The sequence below is a fragment of the Cervus elaphus genome, chromosome 20, assembly GCF_910594005.1.
Source record: "Cervus elaphus chromosome 20, mCerEla1.1, whole genome shotgun sequence".
Classification (NCBI taxonomy): domain Eukaryota; kingdom Metazoa; phylum Chordata; class Mammalia; order Artiodactyla; family Cervidae; genus Cervus; species Cervus elaphus.
Genome location: NC_057834.1, coordinates 132,930,948 through 132,955,737, shown reverse-complemented (window position 1 = coordinate 132,955,737; position 24,790 = coordinate 132,930,948). Strand labels below are relative to the sequence as shown.

The 24,790-nt window shown below is 50.0% G+C and overlaps 1 protein-coding gene across 1 annotated transcript in view; it reads right to left on the bottom strand.

The window, feature by feature from the left end:
• Nucleotides 1-24,790, bottom strand: part of INPP5D (inositol polyphosphate-5-phosphatase D) — a 149,433-nt gene that overhangs the window by 9,928 nt on the left and 114,715 nt on the right. The window contains exons 14-23 of the mRNA XM_043876283.1: nucleotides 23,384-23,480; nucleotides 22,724-22,862; nucleotides 20,780-20,888; nucleotides 20,520-20,608; nucleotides 14,294-14,375; nucleotides 11,643-11,732; nucleotides 9,317-9,430; nucleotides 7,921-8,003; nucleotides 4,733-4,820; nucleotides 502-651 (exon numbers count right to left, since the gene is read on the bottom strand). Coding sequence (XP_043732218.1) covers nucleotides 502-651; nucleotides 4,733-4,820; nucleotides 7,921-8,003; nucleotides 9,317-9,430; nucleotides 11,643-11,732; nucleotides 14,294-14,375; nucleotides 20,520-20,608; nucleotides 20,780-20,888; nucleotides 22,724-22,862; nucleotides 23,384-23,480 — 1,041 coding nt within the window. The remainder of the gene's footprint in view (nucleotides 1-501; nucleotides 652-4,732; nucleotides 4,821-7,920; nucleotides 8,004-9,316; nucleotides 9,431-11,642; nucleotides 11,733-14,293; nucleotides 14,376-20,519; nucleotides 20,609-20,779; nucleotides 20,889-22,723; nucleotides 22,863-23,383; nucleotides 23,481-24,790) is intronic.

Genomic DNA, 24,790 nt, shown 5'->3' with positions numbered 1-24,790 from the left:
GGCAGGCTGTAGACACATACGAGGGCATATGTGTATATATGGGTGCGCACCACGTGGCCACGAGGAAGAACAGGAACCATGTGGGAAATCCTAATCTCAACTGCAGCTGTGGTTTCAATCTCCCTCGCCCCTCAGCCAGGAAAGAGATTGTGATTAATCGGCAGGTCTGTGTGCAACCCCGGTCCTCCTGGTGGAGGTGTTCACAGGCGGTGCCAAGGCCCGGAAGGCTCACGTGAGGGCAGAGGACCTGGGAAACCCACACGCTTCACCTCCTTAGAGATGTGAGTTGACTGGGGTCAGGGAAGGGTGATCTGGGGCTGTGGACTGTTGCGGTTCTGTAGGGAAATTCTCGAATCTACAGAGGGTTCAGCCAGATTGTCCCTGAGGCCCTCCCCAAGGCTGGATTTTCGTCTTGAGGCCTCAGCAGACAGGATATTCCATGCCTGTTCCCCGCCCAGTGGCCGCTGAGGAGGGAGCACGGCAGGGGGCATGTCCACTTACCGTAGAGCTTCTCCCTCATCTTGCCCTGGGAGGTCTGCAGCTTAATGTCCCCCCGGAAGTGACCCGTCATCTCTCCGTGGTGGGTGAGAGGCGTGTGGATGGGGAGCTGAGTTTCCGTGGCTTCTAACCGAAGAGCAATGCAGCCCTCGCCTGGGGAGGTGGGGGGCACAGTAGTCAGGTCAAGAGCCCCTCATTTCACCGGAGAAACACCACGCATTTGTCCTGGAGATTTAGCCCTCCTCCCAGAACTGCAGTGGCCAAGGCAGGGATTATGGGACTAACCTTTCAGAACAACTCCTCAGCAATTTGGGGAAAACAGCTCAAACCTTCAGTGAACTCCACGCAGATAAGTGGATGCAAGAAATTAAATTATAGAAAATCCAGCAGAAAACCAGAATTAAATACTAATCTGATTGCTGGAGAGAAGAAGAACCTCCCAAGGTTTGAAGCAGTGTGAGAAATGACAAGACAAGACTGACAGATAAGAAGATATAAGAGTTTAAAACTTCTGCATAGAGGAATTTTAGAAAAATGGAAAGAGGACTGACTGAGGCCATTCGCTGCAGCTAGCTTCAGAGAGGGTATGTTATCTGAACGCCTCAAAAATCAAATCTCCAGCAGAGTAATGGGCAGACTACCTCACAGACATTTTCTACAAAAAGAGAAATGTAGCTGGTTAATTTCATTACACTAAATGGAAACCAGTTCAGTCTTCTGAGTCATCAAAAATGCAAATTAAGGCAGCACTTAAGGGACTCTCGCAGACATGAAACTAGCAAAAAGAAGAAGGAAGCAAAGAACACTCAGTGCTAGTAAGGATCTGGGAAGACCTGTACACTTGTACATGAGAAGGTCAACAAGGCAAGATGGAGCCTTCACAGCCATCAGTTTGATGATGAGGGCCAAGAATCACAAGTACACACTGCTTTAGCCAGGAAACATGGGAGCTTGTCCTAAAGAGATGATCCAAAAGAATAAATGTAGCCGAAGGAGACTGAAAACTGTCCACAAAGAAGAAAAGGCAACCCTCGTCCACTGTTGGTGGGAATGTGAATAGGTGCAGCCACTGTGGAAAACAGTATGGCATCTCATTACCAAAAAAAAAAAAAAAAACCCAACTAAAAATAGAATTGCCTTATGATCCAGCAGTCTGACTCCTTCTCATGTATCTGGAGAAAAGGAGAAAACTCTAATTCAAAAAGATACATTCGCCTCTATGTTCATAGTAGCGCTGTTTACAGTAGCCACGACATAGAAGCAACCTAAATGTCCATTAACAGATGAATGTGGTGTACACACACACAATGGAATATTAGCCGTAAGAAAAAGAAATAAGGCCATTTGAGGCAACAGGAATGGACCTAGAGCTTCTCATACTGAGTGAAGCAAGTCAGACAGAGACAAATACCATACGATATCACTTACATATGGAATCTAAAGTATTGTTCAGCATATTTACAAAACAGACTCGCAGACATAGAAGACAAACCCATGATTACCAAAGTGGAAAGGGAGCGTGGGGGGATAAACTAGGAGTTTGAGATTAGCAGATAAAACCACTACATATAAAATAAATAGCAGAGTCCTACTGTGTAACATAGGGAGATATATTCAATAGGCTATAATAAACCATAATGGAAAACAATATATAATATATATCTGCATCAATTTGCTGTACACCAGAAACTAATTAATACATTGTAAATCAACTGTAATTTAATTTAAAGAGCTCCATTTCCGCATTATTGATAATACTAACAAAAATAATTGGCAGAGCCTCAACAGTGGTAGTAAGGAATACTTTTAAAAATGAGGATATAAAAAGATTGAAAGATGGCAAAAAAAAAAGATACAGTAAATTCATGGAATATTATGAAATCATCATGAAGGCTGGATTGGAGGATCATGGAAAATGTGTCTTATCTAATACTAGGTGAGGAAAGCAGACTATAACTGGTGTCTCTGTGGTAATTATTCATGTAGAAATCTATGTGCCTATGGATGAACACTGGAGTGTGAAAGCAAATAAATATGAGACTGCTGGATGATGATTTTTCCTAGTTATTAGTATGATGGGTCTTCCAGGTGGCGCTAGTGGTAAAGAATCCACCTACCAATGCAGGAGACAGACATGGGTTCAAACCCTGGGTGGGGAAGATCCCCTGGAGGGGGAAATGGCAGCCCACTCCAGTATCCTTGCCTGGAGAATCCCATGGACAGAGGAACCTGGCGGGCTACAGTCCACGGGGTCGGAAAGAGTCGGACGCGACTGAGCGTCTGAGCACATCAGTATGATGTGCTAACTGTCAGCATGAACACCAAGAGAAGGAAACAAACGAGGACCTCCTGACACTCAGGCACCATGTGGATCCTTTTTCTTTGCTCCATCAGACTCCTCGGGCTCTGCCCGCCCCTGCCCTGGCTCAGGGACCCTCTTTTCCAGTGCTGTGGTGGGAGGGAGTGGAGGGCACGATTCTGTAGCTGCGCTATCTGGGTTCAAGTCCAAGGTCACGCAGCAGTGGCTGGGTGACCTTGGACAAGTCACTTCATTTCCTTACCTCTGCAACAAGGGTGGTGATGGCACCTAGATCCCAGGGCTCTGGGCAGAGCCTGCAGAGCGGGCGACAGACACATGTGGGCACCCTTCCTGTCTGCAGCCTTTTTCTGCCTCCCGGCTTCCACTGATCAGCATTAACCACCGTAGATTCTTTCCATTGGAAGCAGACGCCCACCCTGGACCTCACTGCTCATGCTGGTGGGCCTCACGCCCTCCGCCTCCTCTCCCCACTCACTCCCTCACTGCACACATTTCTCCGAAGTCCAGAGATAATCTGCAGGCTCTCAGTCTGCAGGACGCGGTTCTCTACTTGGCCCGATCTCTTGGCCACGTTTGCTATCATGACCACCCGCCCCTCTCAAGCAGCTCTGATGGCGTCCATGACCCCAGTCTTCCATTTTCCTCCCACTTCTCTAAGTCTCCTTCCCCTGCTCCTCCCCACAGCTGACCCCAGTTCAGGAAATGGAAACATTAGCTCAGCTACTCAAACCACGAGTGCAGGGCCATCCTCCACCCTCTTCCCCAGATTCCCGTGTCAAACAATGTCCCTTTGCAGTACCTCTCAGTTTTAAACTTTTTTTTTTTTACTGTCACCACTTTCATTCTGGCTCCCTCATCCATCATGTGGTCATGTGGTGATGTTGTTCAGTTGCTCAGTCATGTCCGACTCTTTGCGATCCCGTGGACTGCAGCTCACTAGGCTTCCCTGTCCTTCACTATCTCCCAGAGTTTGCCCAGACTCATGTCCATTGAGTCAGTGATGCCATCCAACCATCTCATTGTCTGTCACCCCCTTTTCCTCCTGCCCTCAATCTTCCCCAGCATCAGGGTCTTTTCCAGTGAGTCGGCTCTTCCCATCTGGTGGCCAAAGTATAGGAGTTTCAGCTCAGCATCAGTCCTTCCAATGAATATTCAGGGTTGATTTCCTTTAGGATTGACATCCATCATGTGATCACCGCAAACCCTTAAGTTTCTAACTTGCAAAGCTGACCATGTTATCATCTTGCTTGACTCTTCAGTGGCTTCCTCCCATCCCCAGGATGTGGTATGTACCCCTAACCTGGCTTGTATGGAGCTGCCAATCTGGCTCCTTGCCTCCAGCCTCTGTCTGACTACCTGTCCCCTCACTCCATGCTCTAGCTGCACTATTCATACCAAGTTCAAGGGCAAAGCTAACACCTCGCTGGAGCCAGGGGCAGGCTGAAGATCTTAACAGAAGATGGTGTCTCTCTAGGAGGACAGTTGTTGGGTCCTCAGGCCTGCTCAAACCAGTCTGGGCTGGGCATTGAGCAGTGCCAGGTGGACCTGGGCTCAGATGAGGACTCAGCCAGTTACCACCCTGTGACTCACTTTCTCTCTCTGAAGCTGTTTGCTCATCGATTAACGGAGAGGATAGTGTCTGCTTCACAAGGTCGTGTCAAGAGCAGTCAAGTAGGATTTCAAGTGCCTGGCATGGAATCCGACACGGGATTCCATCTGCCCCTCCATGGATGGGAGGGGCTGTGCGTCCTTCTCCGGAGCCTGATGGGTCAGCAGGATGACTTCCTGGTAACCGTCCCTCTGGCAGGACCAGGATGGGCAGCAGGTGGTTTTTTTCTGAAGGAGATAGCTCCCCTCCCTGACATGGGTGGCCTCGATCGCAGGTACCTATAGCACCTCTCCCGGGACCCTTACCATAGGATTCGTCGCTGTCGGAGGACTTGATGCTGATCAGGATATGCTGGTCCAGCAGGTACTCGGGGTCAGAGATGATGGGCTTCAGCTACAGAGAGAACGGCACGGATTAGCATGGACAGGTGGGGGACAGGCTCGGGGGAGCCAGCCCAGAGAGAGGGGAATGTACGGGGAAAGGGACATAGATGTTCTTTTTAAATTGGAATCTCTGCTTTTCCTGTCCAAGAGAGCAGGAAGGTACTGTATGTCCACCCTGCCCAGCATGATGGGGTTAACTTCCTTTCTGAGCCCCCAACCCCGTCACACTGCACCCGGGGCCCTGGGGAGAGAGCCTGACCCCAAACATGCCTTCACCCACACCACCTCCCTTCCCTTCCCACACCCGCACACCCCACGATCAAGGCGGGGAGGACGGGGCCAGGCTGATACTCAGATGTCTGAACGCACCCCACTCCCAACAAGAGTGCAGCCCTCCCCTTGGCCCCCCGTCCTGGGATGGAGGCTGCATTGAAGGGGGCACCACAGGGCCTGCCCTCTGTCTGGGAAGGAGGAAAGCTGTGTCCACCCACAGGAGAGCTTCCCGGGTGGGCCTGCAGGGTCCTGTGGGTTGTTGAAGGGAGGCTCAGCAAGTGGCAGGCACAGACCCCAAGTTCCAGCCCATCCCTGAGCTCCTGCTGGTGTGGCCGGGGGCACGGGGCAGAGCCGGGGGCACGGGGCAGGGCTGGTCCGCTGGCACAGGGAGGGGCTTTACGAGGCTGCCTGCTCCTGCGTGCCGGCTACTGCTTGTGACTTCCTCCCAGCTGAGGGCTGTTCCTCGTGTGGACCCCAACACAGAAGGCCTAATAAAATGCTCGCAGGCTGCCCCCTTCCCTCCCCTCCACAGACACTGAGAGACCCCTAGTGCGGGCCTCTGGGTCCATGCCAACTGACGGGATGGACTCTATTCAGAAAGCTCTAGAACAGGTGACTGGACATGGCGGTGGGAGCTCTGGGCCATTCTTGAGGCTCCAGCACTGCCCCCAGAACTCGGTTCACTGACGTGCTCAAAGTCAGCCCCGGGGCTGGGGTGCTGCTGAGGCAGGAAGAGGAGCCCGCCCCCCCCATCACCAGGCAGCAGGGGCAGCGGGAGGTGGAATCTGAACACAGAAGGTCTGCGAGGGACACGGCACCTTGTGGGGGGCGGGGAGCCTCGTCAGGTGCCTCGGCGGGGTGCAGAAGGTGAGATGGGGGGGTGACAGAGGGGCGCCCCTGAGATGCTGGGGGAGCAGAAGAGACCGAGAGCAAAGAGAGGGCTGGGAGCCAGGCCGAGGAGCTGACGTCAGGGACCCCACCGGATGCAGGAAGCGGGGCCAGGAGCAGATGGGCGCTCCAGAAAGACCACTCAGTCAGGAGGGAGGGATGGAGCCCCATGGGAGGTGGCAATGGGGTGGGGAGGGTGGGCCAGAGGCCGGAGGGGTGGGAGCGGGGACGTGGGGACCGGGATGCTGTCATCGTTCCCGACTTCACGGAAGTAAGAAACACACTGTCCGGGTGCTTCCAGGGGGCAGCGGGAGAGGGTGAGGTGGGGCGGGGTGGGGGCTGAGCTGGGACATCGCCTTGGAGCCCAGGGCCACCAGGACTTGGGTCCTGAACACAGCACCAGATGGGGACTTCTGTCAGCTCCGCTCCAGCCTCTTTCATGCAGCGTGCAAGTGTGCTGGCTGTTTGCGACCCCATGGACTGTAGCCTGCCAGGCTCCTCTGTCCATGGGATTTGCCAGGCAAGAATACTGGAGTGGTTTGTCATTTCCTCCTCCAGGGGATCTTCCGGAACCAGGGATCAAACCCAGGTCTCTTGCGTCCCCTGCATTGGCAGGTGGATTCTTTACCACTAGGGCCACATAGGAAGCCCCAGCCTCTTGGAGGACCCCAATCTGAAGTATACCCAGACTAGAAGGCTTCGGGACTCGGACATAGGTCTTTTCATGTGTGGTCCACAGGTAGGTTCCAATCAACAGTTAAGGCCAGGCCCCTGAGACCTGTTTGCCTACACTAGCCTGAGGCCGTCCTTTAAAACTCACTTGGGGCATCACATTCCAGGGAATCTTCCAGGGGGCCCTGAGACCCCTGCCCTGTGTGAAAAACCTGCCTGGCCCTGGACACCCCCTCTTTGTCCCTCTCCCTTGCTAACTGATAAAGAAGCAGGGCCCTATTCCACGTGTCTCCAGAGTGAACACCAGACATGTCCATCATCAACGTAACGTCACAAAAGCCGTGCTGGGTCCCAGTTTTCTGTAATAAAGACAAATGTGTTCCCACTAAGGTTGCCTGCAATTCCACCCTCTGCCTGCTGGGGGCCGAGGAGAGGTCAGGTTCTCTGTGCATCCAGAGCCAACAGTTTTCTCTACTCCTTCGTGTGATCTTCTGAGCCAGGGCTGAACAGAAGCACACTGCAGGGGAACTGGGGCTTTGGGTTGTGGGTCCTGGGTCTGTCACTGCAGCCGGGTGACCATGAACAAGCCTCTCTGGGACCTGCCTCCTTTCCTTTCTCTGTAAAATCACATAGTCAGATGGCACACCCTCTAGACCCCTTCCATGATCTATCAGGGGACTGAAATCCATCTAGGAATATTGGGGCCACCAGCTGCGGGTGAGAGTTGGGCCATAAAGGAGGCTGAGCACCGCAGAATTGATGCTTTTGAACTGTGGTGTTGGAGAAGACCCTTGAGAGTCCCTTGGACTGCAAGGAGATCCAACCAGTCCATCCTAAAGGAAATCAGTCCTGAATATTCATTGGAAGGACTGATGCTGAAGCTGAAGCTCCGATACTTTGGCCACCTGATACGAAGAAATGACTCATTAGAAAAGACCCTGATGCTGGGAAAGATTGAAGGCGGGAGGAGAAAGGGACGACAGAGGATGAGATGGCTGGATGGCATCACCAACTCAATGGACATGGGTTTGAGCAAACTCTGGGAGATAGTGAAGGGTAGGGAAGCCTGGCGTGTTGCAGTTCATGGGGTTGCAAAGAGTCAGACAGGACTGAGCAACTGAACAACAACAAAAGATGCAGCCCATGTTTCACCTCTGCTGGGAAGAGTGTCATAAACCACCATGAAAGAGAGGCAGCTGCTTCTGCCTGGCCGGAGCTCTGCCACTGGCCAGCGCCTCTGGCTGATGAACACAAAATCATCTCTGTTCTTGAGTTACCTTCGGGAGGGTCTCGCCAAACTTCACCACCAACTCCCCTTCGCTTCCTTCTTCGTTTTCTCCTTCCTGACTCTTGACAAAACCTGTCAGGGGGAGAAGAAGGCAGGTTTTCAGAACAACAGTACAAGAACCAGACAGAGAAGACTCCTGGGGTCACTCCACCAGGACAGTGAGGACACCCACCCTCCTCTTTTATCTGTTGGGGCCACAGCATTGTTGAGGAGCCAAGCTCGCTGGAGATTCTGTTTTGGTTCAGCGGATGGTCATTTGCCGACACGGTATAATTATTTTTAGGAGACTCAGAGATTCCCCTCCCTCTCGGCTCCTCTTTGCCACAAACCAGGCTAAGGAGGAATCATCACATCATAGGCGAGGAGATTAGGAAACATGGCTCTGGCTCATCCCACGCCACTCAAGATAACAGCCTTTTGAAATGCTAATTTAAGCTTCCTAACTTGCTGTTTCCATAGAAATGTATGCAAATGTCTCGATAGTTTATTAAAAACACCCGCACAAAAATCCTCGTCATTTTTGGAAGTGCTATGCCCTTGCTCGGTGAACTGGGACCCGGGGAGACTTCAGGGAGAAGGCAGATGTGTCACCAGGAGGGGAGCCCAGGCAGAGTCTGCGGGCGAAAGGTGGGACGGCACTGCAGCAGGTGGCCCACGTCTTGTTCCCAGTTTCTGGAAGCATCTGTCATCCTGTCACACAGGGCCTGCTATTGTGGGGTTGACTCCCCACTTCCCACTCCGGGCCATCTCCTCGAGGAGAGCTAGAGACCGCACAGGCCGCCTCACCATGGAGCGGCTTTAGACAACATGCCTAGAAATGTCACCTAGAAAGACTGTTGCCTAAACCCAGTTGTTTGCGAACCGCTCCTGCCTGATGGGAGGCTGTCCATCTCCAGCTTGCTTTCAGATGCTCAGACCAGCTGAGAAAGATGTCTGAGAGGCAGGAAAGAGGAGGGGACCCTGGGAAGAACAGGTGATGACCAGCAGCTGCTCCCTCCCGGCGCTGGCCTCCACGAGCTCTGGACCTTTGCCCAGGACTCTCTGGTCACGCCAGAGCCCCGGCTTGGGGGATCCACGAGTGGGCCAAACTCTGCCCGGAGGGGCAGGCAGAGGATGCAGTTGCCCTGCTGCCCACCTGGTGCATCTGTGCCCCAGGGACCACCCGACCCTGGGGCAGCAGCATCACAGGTCACTGGGGGCCCCGCAGTACCCGGGTGTCCTCTTGTAACATCCATCCACAGCCCCACTCTCTGACCCTGTCCCCACTGAGGCCCACCAGGAAGGCCTTCCCAGAGACAGAAGGGAAGTGCCACCAAGGACCAGGCGTTGGTGAAGGGGCCCTGCCCGCGTCCCCCCAGAAGGCAGTTAGTTGAGCAAACACGTACTCTCCAAGCAGCTGGAGTGGAACTCCAGGTAGAATTTGGTCTGGGACTTGGTCTTCAGTGTGGCGTAGCACCCGAGAAACTCGATCTGCCCTTGGCTGTCGGTGGTCCCGGGGCCTGGAACGGGGGAGAGCAGAGGTTCGGTTCCACAGTGTCCGGAGATGGAGCGCTTCGATCCAGCCCCCCTCCTCCCCTGCAACACTGAGCTCCCTCCTCGCATCCAGGGTCTAAGCGGAGGGAGGGTGTCCCCTGAAATCCCACCACCCACGCGGGTAACAGCCTCTCCGATGAGTCCAAGCTGGTGCAGGGCAGAGAGGGAAGAGTTCTACGCCCAGCTTTGCCGCCGAAGCTGTGCGGGCCCTGGATGAAGCCCTTAGCGCCGCGGCCTCCCCAGGGGTTCCGGCAAAGAGGGCTGGTAGATGCCCAAATCGATCTTGTTTCTAAGTTCACATAGTGAAGCAGGCCAGCTCTTCCTTCCAGGCCCGGTTCCTCCTGTTCCTTACTAGGAGCTCCCTATGCTCACTGGTACCCAGGTAACTTGCAGGTGTGGTTTTCCTTTAGATGATGCTTTTGTGAGTGTCCTGAGACTGACTGTGAACAGTGTCCTGTCCTTCTGTAGAAACTCTGGGCCACCTGAGAGCAAGGACACACGCCGCCCCCGCCATCCTTCCCCTCCTTCCTGCTTTCCTTTCTTTCTCCCCTTGATTGAAGACAAACTGACAAATATAATTTAAAGTGAACAACAGGCTGAGTTGATACACACAAACACTGAAGTGATTTCCGAGATCAAGATAATAACATCCATCATCTCACATCATTAATTGTTCATTCACGTGTTTTGGTAAAAACACTTAGGACCTACTCTCAGCAGATTTTAAGTGTACAATGCTGAATTATTATCTATAGTCATCATGTGGAATATTAGAGCCCTGGAACTTCATTCATCTTATAACTGGAAATCTGTGACCTTTGACTTACCTCTCCTCCCCCTCAACCTCACCAGCTCCTGGCAACCACCACTGTACTCTATATGAAATTGGCATTTTTTAATAAAGACCCCACATATAATTGATACCATACGTATATCTTCTACTTGTTTCTCTGTCTTATTTCACTTAGCTTTCCTCTCTTTTTTTTTTAAACACCCAGCACCAAGGCCATGCTCCCCTTAGGTAGATGTTAATCCTGGTCATTGGCGTTTGTGAACATCTACTGTGTGCTCAGTTGCAGTGGATGGAGGACAAGGCTGACTCTGGGGATGGGATGAGGGTCCTCACTGAGGGTGTGATGCGTGGGCTGCTTTATCAATGCTTCAGGAACTCAGAGAACAGAGAGAGGGGTGGGAGCCAGCAAGGGGTGGAAGATTCTGGAAACGCACAGTGGCCAGAGCTAGGAAGGAGACAGGATGGTGGGTCAAGGCTCGTGTAGAGAGCGAAGGTCACATAGCTGGGGCCATGGATGTCAGACCAACCGCCCACGGGCAAGAGTGTCTCAGGAAGACAGGGTTCCAGCCTTGTTGACATGAAGGACGAGGAGCAAACCAGGCTTTTCCAACCTGTGTTAGGCCTTGCACTCAGCCCTCCTATATAAGCCCTTACTGTCTGCTGACTGTGGAAGTGGGCAGAGGAGGTGACAACATGGCTTTCTGGTCACCCAGGCCCAGGGCTGGCCATGCTGCAGACGACATCCAGACCTCTGCTCGGATGAGGCTGGCCCGGCAAGCACGGCTGAGCTGGATTATTTGCAAAATTACCTGCAGATCTATAGAGTACTATTTACTCCAGTATTTCCTCAAACGCAATCATCTGCATCCTATCTTCACAATTTTTACTGCCTACCACGCACCTGTCCTAATATTGACTTAACATTTCCTTTAAATAGACTCACTTTATTAAGTAAATGTATTTACATATAAGAGTGCATCACAAGACTAAATGGAAAACCAGTGTTGCTTGCCTTACATAGAAGCATCACATTTAAAGCATGTTAAAATAAATGCATTACTAATAAGTGTTCATCCATGTCCCACCCAGAATCGTGACACCTATGCTGCACCTTGGGAATCACTTATTTTTCCCAATTTTAAAGACTGTATTAAAACTGAGGCTTTAAGAAGCTGGCACACTTGCCAAAGAGAGAAAGAACACGCTCTGGACTGAAATCATGGTGCGGTTTGGACATGAAGGGACCTGACGTGCGGACCATGGGCTTGCCTGGAAGGATGAGCCTTTATCTAATGCAGACAATTGATTGCTGCAACCAGAAGACAAGTGCCCAGTCCTCCTGTCTGCATGAAGAAGAGAGGGACAGACACTGCCCCATAACTTACCGTTCTTGGAGACAAACTGGGAGGTGACTCCTGCCTCAAATGTGGCAAAAACAGGGCTGTGGTCACTGGTCATGATGTCACTGGTGCTGCCTGCAGGGGAGGGAAGGAATTTCTGAGCAGGGGAGGAGAGATTCTTCTGGTCGAGCCAAGGATGGTGAACGCACGGCAGAAATCAACTGATGCTTATGGAACAAATTTCATGGTTTCATATGGTTGTTCCATTACCTTTCACAACCATGCTTGACAGTCTCCATGAAAGCCTGTGACCCTCTCCTCCGTGGCTAAATATCCCTGTAGTAGTTTTTTTTCTTTTTTCCTAAAGACTCATGAGTTTTTAAATATATAGATCATTGTGTGTATGAACTGTGGGTTTTTTTTTCTGGTTTAACCACTTTTTTGCCTTGATGAGGAGCTCATGGCACAGAGTGGGATGGGAATTTCGGGTTCCTGAACCCATCACTGTCCCCCAACCCACAATGCCTCGGGAGAGCGTGGAGGTGATGGAAGAGTAGACACTGAGTATAGATGATTCTTTTAAGGAGCCTGGCACTCAGATGAGAAGGGAAGCCAGTGGAGCTTGTTTAGAGGGGATAACAGAAAGAGCAGAGGGTCTAGAAGTCTAGAGTTCTGAGTGCTTGTGATAGTTAGGTGGAGACGTTTGGCTGAGTACTCAGGGCTGGAGATTTTATCTTCTGCTCTGAAGTCAGGATGTTAGGTGGTAGCAGAAGCCACAAGGATGCCTGGGCTTCAGAGGGAAGACGTGAAGGCTGAGAAAAGATGAGGGTGACAGGCCAATGACGGACACGCCCAACATTACTGGGCAAAAGGACACACAGCATAGGAGACTGAGAAGACAGTGAACAGAGATATATCCTTCTCAGTAAGGCATGTACAAATCAGCCAAAAAAAAGAGATAAACATACCACCCCTCCAACTACCAAAGGGAATGGGCAGAAAATTCACAAGGGAAATATGATAGATGTCCAATAAACAAGAAAAAAAAAGTTCACTTGCAAACAACCACCAGAAAGACAACTTTTGAGAACTTCCCTGGAGGTACAGTGGATAGGCATCTACCTGCCAATGCAGGGTACACGGGTTCGAGCCCTGGTCCGGGAAGATGCCACATGCCTCAGGCAACTAAAGGCCAAGGGCCACAACTACTGAAGCCTGTGCGTCGAGAGCCAGTGCTCCATGGCAAGAGAAGCCACTGTAATGAGAAGCTCAAGGACCACAATGAAGACTAACTTCTGCTCACAGCAACTAGAGAAAGCCCATGCATGGCAACCAAGACCCAGGACAGCCGAATATAAATTTAAAAAATAAATAAATAGTGAAATCATTTTTTTTTCCCCAAAAGACAACTTGAAACAACAAGGAGATGGATGGAGAAAGAGAAGCAAGGAGAAGCAAGATGGTGGGGAGGCTGGGACTAGGGGAGAAGGAGGGCATGCAACAAAAGGTGAGAAGCTTAGCTAGGCCAGGAGGAGGGCACCCCGTTATACTGAGACAGAACGGAAGGGGGAGGCGGGACCCCATCTCAAACACGCTTGGCCATTGGCAGGAAGAAGTCAGTGAGGGTCTCGTGTTGTGTGAAGCAGGAGATGAGGGAAGGGGGGCAGTCAGGCCAAGTGTGGGGCCACTGATTTGTAGTGGAAACAGAAGAGCAGTTAAAGGGTGGGCAAGCAGGTTTTTGAAAATTGTTCTTTAAAATATTTTAGACGTGGGGGACTTTCCTGGTGATTCAGTGCCTAAGACTCTGAGCTCCCAATGCTGGGGGCCCAGGTTAGATCCCGGGTCAGGGAACTAGACCCCACAGGCTGAGACTAAAAGTCTGGCACACAGCAAACCACTTCAGAGAGCCTGTGTGTTGCAACTGAGACCCAGCACAAATAAATAAATATTAAAACATATCTTAGATGTGTATTGAGCATGATAGCATTAGCACTAGAAGAACTGCTTGAAACCTGGGAGGTGGCCTTCCCTGTGACTGTATGTGTCCTGTGGGTCCTGCCTCCCACAGTCAGTCTGGGCTTGGCCACGTGACTTCTTTGGGCCAAGAGCACATCAGTGAATGTGAAGCAAGCAGAGAGGGCAAGCGCTTCCACAGCTGGGACTGGCTGCCAGGAATCCCCGGACCCAGGCAGCAGCGGCCTGAACCAGCCTGCGGGCTGGGAGTGGATTTTCAGATAGATGTTACGCAGCCAGAGATAACTGATACATACTATTGATGTCACAACCTGGAGACCCAAGCTCAAGGTTTACCCCCACTTCCTTGAGTCCGGACATTCACCCCCTTTGTTTTCCCAATTTCCTCCCCGCTAACTACTCACTAAACCCTCTTCAGCATGCCATGAAATATCTTCAGCAAAACGCCCGACCTCTTCACCTTCCCCTTCATGTGCAAACCTGGCCCTTCCTGGAAGACCCTGCAGCCTCCTAGGCGAGGCCTGGCTTTCCTCCCCTTCCTGACACGGCCCAGACCCCGGGCAAGACGGGGAAGGAAGCTGTGTCCTCCCAGCTCCTCCATGCCGCTTCCAGACCAGTCTCCCTCCTTCTTTCTAAAGACCCCCATGATAGGCTCGCTTTGAATGCCAAATAAAGGCAGCCCTTTAACCTAGGGAAGTGAAACCTCTTAACTTGCTACTCACCATAGGACTGACATACCACGTGTACCAGGGGGTAAGACTTCCAGAGGACTCGGTCACACCAGGAGGGCAGATTGTACTTCATCTGCAAGTCAAAGTCAAGGTTTCGTAAAATGCTACCTAATAGATAGCTAGTTAGCCAGCTAGCTAGATACAGATATAGATAGATAGATTTAATGCTAGCATGCTGCTGCTGCTGCTAAGTCGCTTCAGTCATGTCCGACTCTGCGACCCCACAGAAGGCAGCCCACCAGGCTCTGCCGTCCCTGGGGTTCTCCAGGCAAGAACACTGGAGTTTGCCTTCTCCAAATGCTAGCATAGCCTGGAGGTAAAAAAATTGATAAGACCATTATACTATAAGATATAAAAATTCAGGCCAATCTCTCTCATGAACATAAATACAAAATATTTATAGTATTAGCAAATCGAGTAATATAGATAAAGATAAAATAAAGATAATATACCTTTACCAACTGGATTTATTCCAGAACAGCAAAGGTATTTTAATATGGAAAATCATTCAATGTAATTCACTGTATTAACAGAGTAAAGGAAGAAAAGCACATTGCATCCATAAATAAAGAGAACTTGACAAAATCTCATATCCATTCAAGATTAAGTATATATATTAAAGAATAGAAGGGAATGGCCATAATCTGATATAGTATTTGCAAAACAAGCAAAAACTAAACTACCCCTTACAATATTTGAGGCTTTTACTCTGAGATTAAGAATGAATCATGAATGTCTGCTATTTCTGTTTTTAGTCAGCATTACAGGTCAAAAGCAAAGGATCAGAAGAAAGAGCATATAGCAACACCTCTAGAATCATGAGTGACGTAACCATTTTCCATCCCTATTTTATGCCCCCAACATTATTCCACACCCACTGCTATCACAGCACCTATAAAGCATTTGATTATATTTGCTTGCAAGTTGTTTTCATTAAGTGATTTAGAAACTTTTTGAAAAACAGGAATCTTGTTGACTCTGCTATAATCCAGAATGTGACCCATGGACTATTAATATTTGAATATTTTATTAAATAGCAGTGTCCCCTAAAAAAATAAATAAATAGCAGTGTCCCCTAAAAATAAATAAATAAATAAATGAATAGCAGTGTCCCCTAAAAATAAATAAATAAATAAATGAATAGCAGTGTCCCCTAAAAATAAATAAATAAATGAATAGCAGTGTCCCCTAAAAATAAATAAATAAATAAATAAATAAATAAATAAATAAATAGCAGTGTCCCCTAAAGCCCCTTGTCCAAGTTACTATTGTAAAAAAAAAAAAAAAAAAAGCATACTACTATTAAAAGAAATCATAAAAGAAGAGATTAACTCATGGCATCTGTAATCCTTGAGTTCACCTGCTACTGGTTCTTAATAGAATTTCCCCAGAATTGGTTTTCAACTCTTTCCACCTGCCTTAAGTCCTGGCTCCACGGTCACATCCCATAGTTTCAGACACCTACACCCCTCCTTTAATGAGGTTCACCTGGCCATGCTCCCTTACCTATCCTCCTCACTACTTCAGAATGTCTTGTTGCTTTATATTCTCTTACTTTTTTTGGACTCAAATGAACCCCTCTACCTGATTTTCAACCCAATCTCTGCTTATTTTCTCCAACAATTTACTTTAATAAAACACTCTAGCTACTCTTCCCCCCCGAACTCATTCATCCATCATCCAACCAGGTCAAAGGCACTCATCCAAGGCACTCATTAACACATCCATCCATTCACTTACCTACCCATCCACTTACACATCCATCCCTCACCTACTTATCCATCCAGCCATTCAGCCATCCAGCCATTCATCCATCCATCCATCCACCTACATATCTAATCATTCGAACAGTATGTACTATGACAAGCCCTCTCCAAGATACACGAAGAGCAGGATGTCTGTTGGGTGTCAAAGATAAGGCAAACTGGCAATAACAACCCTCCTTAATGAATATCCCCTTTCCTTTTAAGTTCTAGCTCTTTCTCCTCTGCATGCTAAGTCACTTCAGTCGTGTCTGACTTTTTGTGACCCTATGTACCATAGCCCGCCAGGCTTCTCTATCCATGGGATTCTCCAGGCAAGAATCCTGGAGTGGGTTGCCATTTCCAGGGGATCTTCCTGACTGAGCGATCAAACCCACATCTCTTACATCTCCTGCGTTGGCAGGTTGGTTCTTTACCACTAGTGCCATGCCTGCAAACATAATATTTCTCATCCTAAAAGAGCCTATCCCTGACACCTCCTTCAATTACTCTTTTCTTCTTTTTGCCATTTTTCTTTCAAGAATGTTCTCTTTTCACTGCCTCTATTTCTGGACTTCCCATTACTCTTTCCTAACTTGAGGTATATACATCCTGGTCTTCCAAGGTGGCGCAGACAGTAAAGAATCTCCCTTCGAGTGCAGTGGATGCAAGGGACTTGTTTGATCCCTGAGTTGGGAAGATTCCCCTAGAGGAGGAAATGGTAACCCACTTCAGTATTCTTGCCTGGAAAAATTCCATGAACAAAGGAGCCTGGTGGGCTACAGTCCATGGGGTCACAACTGAGCGACTGAGCACACACACATATACAACCTACGTATAGTTAAGTGCGGTAATCTATGCCGTACAACTTGAGGATTTTTTTTACATTTGTATATGCCCATTTAACCACTACCTAGATCAAGCTATAGAAAATGTCTATCATCCCGAAAGGTCCATTTGTGTCCCTTCCTTGTCAATGCTACCGCCTCTGAGAGGTAAACACGACTGTGATTAAGGTTTCTCCATTGATTAATTTTGCCCTCTCTTGAACCTATCAGTGGACTCATTCAGTACATATTCTTTTGTGTCTGGCTTCTTTCAACCTTCTTCATCCTATTTCTTGAATAAATGTGTTTTCATTTTATTGCTGCAGTTGTATTCCATTGTATGTATAAATCACATTCATCAATTCTACTGTTGCTAGAAATAGGGTTGTTCCCAGTTTTTGGACATTATAAACAAAGGTGCTGTAAATGTCCTTGTATCTGTCATTGGGTGAACAAATGCACTACTTTCTCTCGCGTGTACACCAAAGCAGAACTGCTGAACTCTAAGTCAAGGGACGTCCCTGGGGGTCCCGTGGTTAAGAATCTACCTGCTAATGCAGGGGACATGTGTTCAATCCCTGGTCTGGGAAGATTCCACATGCCTCGCAGCAGCTAAGCCAGGATGCCACAACTACTGAGACTGTACTCTACAGCCCGTGACCCACAGCAAGAGAAGCCACCACAAGGAGAAGCCCACACACCACAAGTAGAGAGGAGCCCCCACGTGCCCCAACTAGAGAACGTCCACTAGCGGCAATGAAGCCCCAGCGTAGCCAAAAAACAAAACAACCTCTATGGCAACTGTTCTTTCAGTGTCCACCCAAACCCCTGAACCTGAGTCCGGCTGCTTGCTCAGGGCTCCTGTGCATGTACCTGTTCTCCTTGGCTCACACACTCCACGCTGGTGACCACCGACCCTGGCAAGTCGCTCAGCCTGGCTTCTGTGATGCTTTGAGCTATCTGCTTTGTCCTCTAACCACCTACATCCATTCTTTTTCTGTCTCCTTTGTCATCTCTGCTTCTCCCTCCCCTCTCTGAATGGAGATGACCCCAAATCTGTCCATAGCTCTTCTACGATCATCGTCCACACACTCTTTGGCCACCTCACCTATTCCCATGGATCTGACCATCTTCTCTGTGCAGACAGCTCCCAGATCTACGACCCAGCCCTGGCATCTCACTTTAGCATCAGTCTAGCATTCTTAACTGCCCTCTGAATGTTTTCTTTGGGATTTTCCACTCACATTACACAGTGAGGCTTAAACAAGCTCTACTTTTCCCTTTGGAGCCAGCTCTGCCTTCTGATCTCACAGTTTATATTAACATCAGTCAGATGGATCAATATATCCTGCTTTTCTTCTTTCATTTTCACTGTTTCCCCTCCGGCTTCAGGCCCAGTTTTCTCTCAGCTGGAGCCTCCTTGTTGGTCCCCTGCGTCACCCTCATCCTTTATACTGATGCAGACCAGTCTTCTCTGTGTATCACCGTGATGCTGCCAGCCCTTCAGGGGATCTTGTAGTGGCTTCCTGAAGCAGGTGCCCATCTAACAGGTGAGAATGCTTCGCCTGGCATCAAGGAACTTCCTCTCTGCCATCTCAGGCCCCCGCCTCTTCCTCCTCATACTCAAGTCCAACTAGACCATTCCCTCACCACCTCCAAATGTACCCCCGTGGGCCTGCCCCGATGGTGCCTTTAAACCAGACGAGCCCAGCCACACGGCAGCCAGTGAGAACCTCGTGAGGTGTCCTGCCCCAGGTCTCAGCCTCCTCCTGGTAGGAGTCCTGGGTCTGCCCTCCTCCTCTCTGCTTTTTCCCCCTTCTCTAACTCCTGCTTTGTTCAGGCATCTCCCCAACTCCAGGCCTTTCTCTTCCACTTCCATCCAGTCTTCTACCTGCCCCTGAGCCCAGCTGTTGCCCAGAACTCTCTCCTTTTCCCCAGGCCTCTAGTGGCTGGAGTAGCTCCCCACTATAGCACCCCTGTCCCTCAGGACCCAGCACAGGGCTGGTCCTCCTGGACTTCTGGACCAGCCCCCAGAAGGTGATGGGTGCCAGATTTCCTGCCTTGGCGTCTGCTCCGGCAGTCCTTTCAACCTGAAGTGGACCAGCCCCCCTCAGCCCTTGTCCTGCCTCTTTGTTGAAATCCAAGTGCCCTTCAGGCACCTCAAAGCCCCTCTTCAAGAAGCCTCCCGGATTCTTCCCTGCCCCGGTGGTCATTTCCCTCGGTGAGTACTCCACATAGAATTGGGCATCGCATTGTATTCTATCTCTGGTTAGGGCTTCCCTGGTGGCTCAGACGGTAAAGAATCTGCCTGCAGTGCAAGAAGGAAGATACCCTGGAAAAAGGAATGGCTACCCACTCCAGTATTCTTGACTGGAAAAGCCCATGGACAGAGGAGTCTGGCAGGCTATAGTCCATGGGATCAGAAAGAGTCAGACATGACTGAGTGACTAACACTTTCACTTTCTGATTAGTTGTGTCTTTATCTTGTTTTTCCTACTATAAACTCTTTGAGGGCAGACATCTAACTCATCTTTGATCTCCCACCACCTAGGACAGTGCCTAACCCATCACAGGTCATCGGTAAATACCTGTTACACAAGAATGAATGAATGCCTTATAACAGTTTCCTCACTATTCTATGGAACACAAGTGGTCTCATAAGATATAAACTGATATTTCATGACCACCTGAATTTGGCACATGAATTTTCCCATAGAGAACCCTGTGCTCATAAACCTGTAAAGGCACTGATAAGTTCTGAAACAAAGAAACTAGTATAATGATGATTCACTTGGCAGATTAGAAAATATATTTATAGGACTTTAAAAAGAGACAGAAAATATACAAACAGCTCATACAGCTTAATATAAAAAAACCCAAATAACCCAATCAAAAAACGAGAAGACCTAAACAAACACTTCTCCAAAGAAGACATATAAATGCCCAACAGGTACATGAAAAGATACTCAATATCACTAATTATTAGAAAAACACAAACCAAAACTACAATGAGGTATCACCTCACACTGGTCAGAATGGCCATCTTTATTTTTAAAAGTCTACAAATAAATGCTGGAGAGACTGTGGAGAAAAAGGAATCCTCCTACACTCTTGGTGGGAATGTAAATTGGTGCAACCACTATGGAGAACAGTAGGGAGTTTCCTTAAAAAAACTAAATATAGAGCTGCCATATCATCCTGCAATCCCACTCCTGGGCATATATCTGGAGAAAATTCTAATTTGAAAAGTTACATGCCTTTCAATGTTCACTGCAGCACAACTTACAGGAGCCAAGATGTGGAAACAACCCAAATGTCCATCAGCAGATGGACGGATAAAGAAGACATGGTGTAGTCACACGCATACACACAGGCACATACACGTGCACACACACACACATGCGTGCACACACGTGAACAGAAGCATCATGAGCCAGCTCCTCACAGGGGCCATGTCTGCTTGCCCAGCCTCTCCCTAGGTGAGGGTTTTCTCTGTGACACGATCAACATAGCATTTCTAATGCCATTTCTTTTTTGTTACCTAGTGGATGAGGGTTCTCTTCACTTCCTATTCGCCGTTATGGGAATGGACAAAGGAGGGCTGAGATGTGCAAGGCAGGTGGAGACGGAGGACAGGAAAGGACTCACCCCTGTGGCTTTCTGCTTAGTGTAGGCGTATTTGTCCCGAGTCATTCTTTCAAAACGATAGGTGGGTGCGAATGTGATTTCTTCCTCCTCTGAAATAAAAAAAAACGGTGGTTTCAGTTTTGACTTCCCATGTTTCACATCTGGGCAAGTTTCTCTCTTTTCCAGGTATCACTCTCCCCCACCTAGTGAGGATGTTTGGGGAAAAGGGAGACAGGACGATGGAGGGAGGGGGCCCACGAGAAAACGATGGTGGTTCTCACCAAAGTGCAGGAAAACCTTCTGCTCCTTCCTCTCCATGAGCAGCTGGTCATGGGACAGGAGGTCTGCATACTGCTGCTGCTTGATCTTCTGAATGATGGTTTCTGCCTCCTGGAGCAAAGACATGGCCGGGCCACTGGTGAGACGAGCCCTTCACCACATGACAAGGGGCATATCACCTACCTGCCTGCCTGTCACACCGGGACTCCAAGCCCCCGAAGTTGCTCCAGACCCTGTTCTAGAGATGTCAAGTTGGTGCTTATTTACACTCAACCATTTAATAAGGAAAACCTTGCAAGTGTAGTGAAATATCAACTCAATAACAGAAGTTTCTGCCTGTTCTAAATTTGCAGAGGGACACTATTTTTGCACATGGACTTCTAGCATCCTTTTTATAAGACTTCCTTGGTAGGTATGTCTCCCTTGTTCTCTCATTGTGTCTGTGAGACAGCTTGTTCATAAGGCTATGAAAGGATCTGAGACCCTAGCCCCTGAATCTGTGGGCACCAGGCCTCTGTGATCTGGTCTCAGACTCCGAGAGTCGCCATGACATTGGTGGGCTGTGCTAGCCTCGGGATCCAGCTGTCCTCTCTCCCAGGACTTATGATACATCCACTCTGGCAGATGCACTGGGCCGACCCTCTGGGGAGTGAATGGTTGGGATGGCCCCTAGTTGGGAAGGGTCAGGATCTATGTGGCCCCTGTCTACCCCATCCCCTCTGCCTGCTCAGTCAGGGGGGAGAGGAGGAATTCTCTAGAAGCATCTTGGGATGGAGGGAGGGGTTGGGGAGGGTGAGGAGGGCACAGATGGGCCAAGAGCCGCTGTGGTAGTGGGAGGCCCAGAAGGTGCGGGATGTGGAATGCCTGGGAAAGCATCTGGGAGCAGAGCCCCAAGGCCCAGGTTCAATCCCACTGTCAGAGATCTGTGGCCAACCCAAGGCCATCCTCTCAGGCTGCTTGTGCTCTCAACTGTAAAATCAGGTCTGTCTCCACCGTCCCCTCCCCCTGCACAGACACCAGCGCAAAGGACCCCTGTTACACAGGGAGCAGACAGGCGTGGTTCTGCTCCCAGGCCTGGCCCCTGCCCCCTCTTTCAGGAGCACAAAAGTGACCGCATCTCATTCTTATCATGTCCAGGGGCCACGCCAGTCCACCCCTTCCCAGGGAATCCTTTGCCTTCCCCAAGGAAGCAAGGCCGTCTGTGCCAGGGGGCCCCTGCTGACTGCTGCTCGTTGGATGGGCGTCCAGCTTCAGGAATGTCTTCCTCAGGCTGCCTGGTGACCCATGATGTGGGGAGAAAATTGAGCTGGTCCCCACAGACTTCAGCCTTTCCTCGGGATTTGGGACCGGTGAGTTGAGAGGCTGCTGCTGGTCAGCTAGGGCACTGGAGTGGCAGAGAGGTGGTAGGGAGGGGTGGCCAGAACAGGAGTGTGGGAAGTAGGTGTGAGCAGAAAGTGAAAGTCGCTCAGTCGTGTCCGGCTCTTTGCAACCCCATGGACTTTACAGTCCATGGAATTCTCCAGGTCAGAATACTGGAGTGGGCAGCCATTCCCTTCTCCAGGGGATCTTCCCAACCCAGGGATCAAACCCATGTCTCCCGCATTGCAGGCAGATTCTTTACCAGTTGAGCCACCAGTGAAGACCAAGAATACTGGAGTTGGTAGCCTATCCCTTCTCCAGTAGATCTTCCCGGCCCAGGAATCAAACTGGGGTCTCCTGCATTGCAGGCGGATTCTTTATCAGCTGAGCTATCAGGGAAGCCCGGGTTGAGCAGAGGCCAATGGGGAAGAAAGGCACTGGCTCCATAGTTGGAACAGTGTCGAGTCCCAGAGGAGTGGCCACTCTGGCCCAGCTCAGTCTGTGTGTCCGCACGACCCTCCACCCTGAGCCAGCTCAAGGGAGCCTCTGTCCCGTGCAGCCCCGGCCCTGGGCAGGCAGCCCCTCACCCAGGTGGGCAGCTCCACGCGGTAGTTGAGATCCCCGAGCCAGAAGAGGTGGGTGAAGCGGTGAGTGATGTTAAAGGAGCTCAGCTTCTTGTCTCCCAGGGCCAGAAACCGGAGAATATTCATGTAGTTTTGGTTTCGCCTAGTGAAACAAAAAAGCAGCCAGCTTAGCACAGGATTGTGGGTTCCCTACACCATGGGCCAGGAAGTCAGAGCGAGACATGTGGGGAAGTGAGACTTCAGTTTCCTGCAACTACCAATCTGATGTGGTCCCTGGGCTGAACTGGGAATGCAGGGCAGGGCCCTGGGAGCATCCGCTCTGCAGGGACTCAGAGTCATCAACCTTCTCGATGACTCTGCATGACTGGGCCACCATAGGCAATTCGGGCTTTCACCTGTGACAGTGCCCCGAGGAGGCTTTCCTCTTGAGAAGCGGAGTGGTGTTTGGACGTCTCTGGTTAGTGACATAAGGAAGTGTCTGCTCTGTCCCCTAGGCAAGATTCACCCACACCCCTGTGCCGCAGGTGCCTTTGATGAGACCACAGGAAAAGCCCTTAGAGGCCAACAGGACAGGACTCGGCCGAGGGCTTACGGGGTCTAGGCATTGAGGTCTGTCTGGGCAAATAACCCCAATAGCTGCTCTCGGGGAGTGAGCTCCATTACCTGAGTTTCTTTTCGCTTCCTGAAGTCAGGTGGCTGTTAACAAATCCCAAGGAGGTTCCATTGAACATGAACGACACCCCCACGGCTCCCTTGTTCCCTAAAGGGAGGGGAGAAGGGAGAAGTCAGAACAACCGACAGGCAAAGCTGCCAAGTGGTGGGAAATCAGGGTGAAGCCACGCCACTCATCAGGAGAGAGCAGCCGTGGGAAAAAGTGGAGGCCAAGAAAAAAGAGCAGCTTCATCTAGGGTGAGATATGGCAGGGGATAGGAACTGGGGTCGGGGGTAAGATTCCTCCAGGACAACAAGAAAACGGGGTGAACAACCGGCAGCCTTGGGGTTCTCGGCAGGTCCAAGGGAGGAAGCTGCTGGTGTAAGTCATCCTGGCATCGCCCTCTAAGCAGGTGTGTGTGTGTGTGTGTGTGTGTGTGTGTGTGTGAGTTTCCCCACAGGCCCAAGCAGGGCCATCAGAAATACTCCAAAACCTTGAGAAGAAGAGGTAGGAGGAGGAGCCGGCGGTTGGGGTGGGGCTGACCTTGCACCAGCAAACCCCAGCCTCCTGGAGGGGCTAAAACCTGCACTGAGACCCGGGGTTCTGAGTGCGTTCCCCCGAGCACCAGCAGCAGCACCACCTGGGAACTTGTTGCAAGTGCACGTCGCAGGCCCTGCCCTAGATCTGCTGAATCAGAGCTTCGGGAGTTGTTGTTCAGTTGCAAAGTCGTTTCTGACTCTTGCGACCCCATGGGCTGGGCTATAGCCCTTCAGGCTCCTCTGTCCATGGGCTTTCCCAGGCAAGAATATCAGAATGGATTGCCATTTCCTTCTCCAGTGGATCTTCCCGACTCAGGGATCAAACCTGCATGTCTTGCATTGGCAGGTGGATTCTTTACCACTGAGCCACTAGGGAAGCCCTAAATATATTACATGTTTGTTGTTGTTTAGTCACCAAGTCATGTCCAACTCTGGGCGACCCCATGGACTGCAGCACTGCAGGCTTCCCTGTCCATCACCATCTCCCAGGGTTTGCTCCCAGGGTCCACTCACTTAGAGAGTGGGAGCCAGTAATACCTGTCTAACAAGTCCTTTTGGTCAGGAGTTAGGCCAACACTGTCCCTCCACCAGCTAAGGACGGTTTTTGCATTTTTAAATAGTTGGGGGAAAATCAAAAGAAGACTATTTTGATTAAATTGATATGACATTAAAATGATATAAAATTCAGAGTCTATAAACAACATTTTATTGGAACACAGCTATGCTGTTAGATAGAGTCCAGTAGTTATGACACAGACAGCATGACCTGCAGAGTCTGAAATATTTACTATTTAGCCTTTTAGACTGTGAAGAAAGCTGAGCGTGGAAAAATTGATGTTTTTGAACTGTGGTGTTGGAGAAGACTCTTGAGAGTCCCTT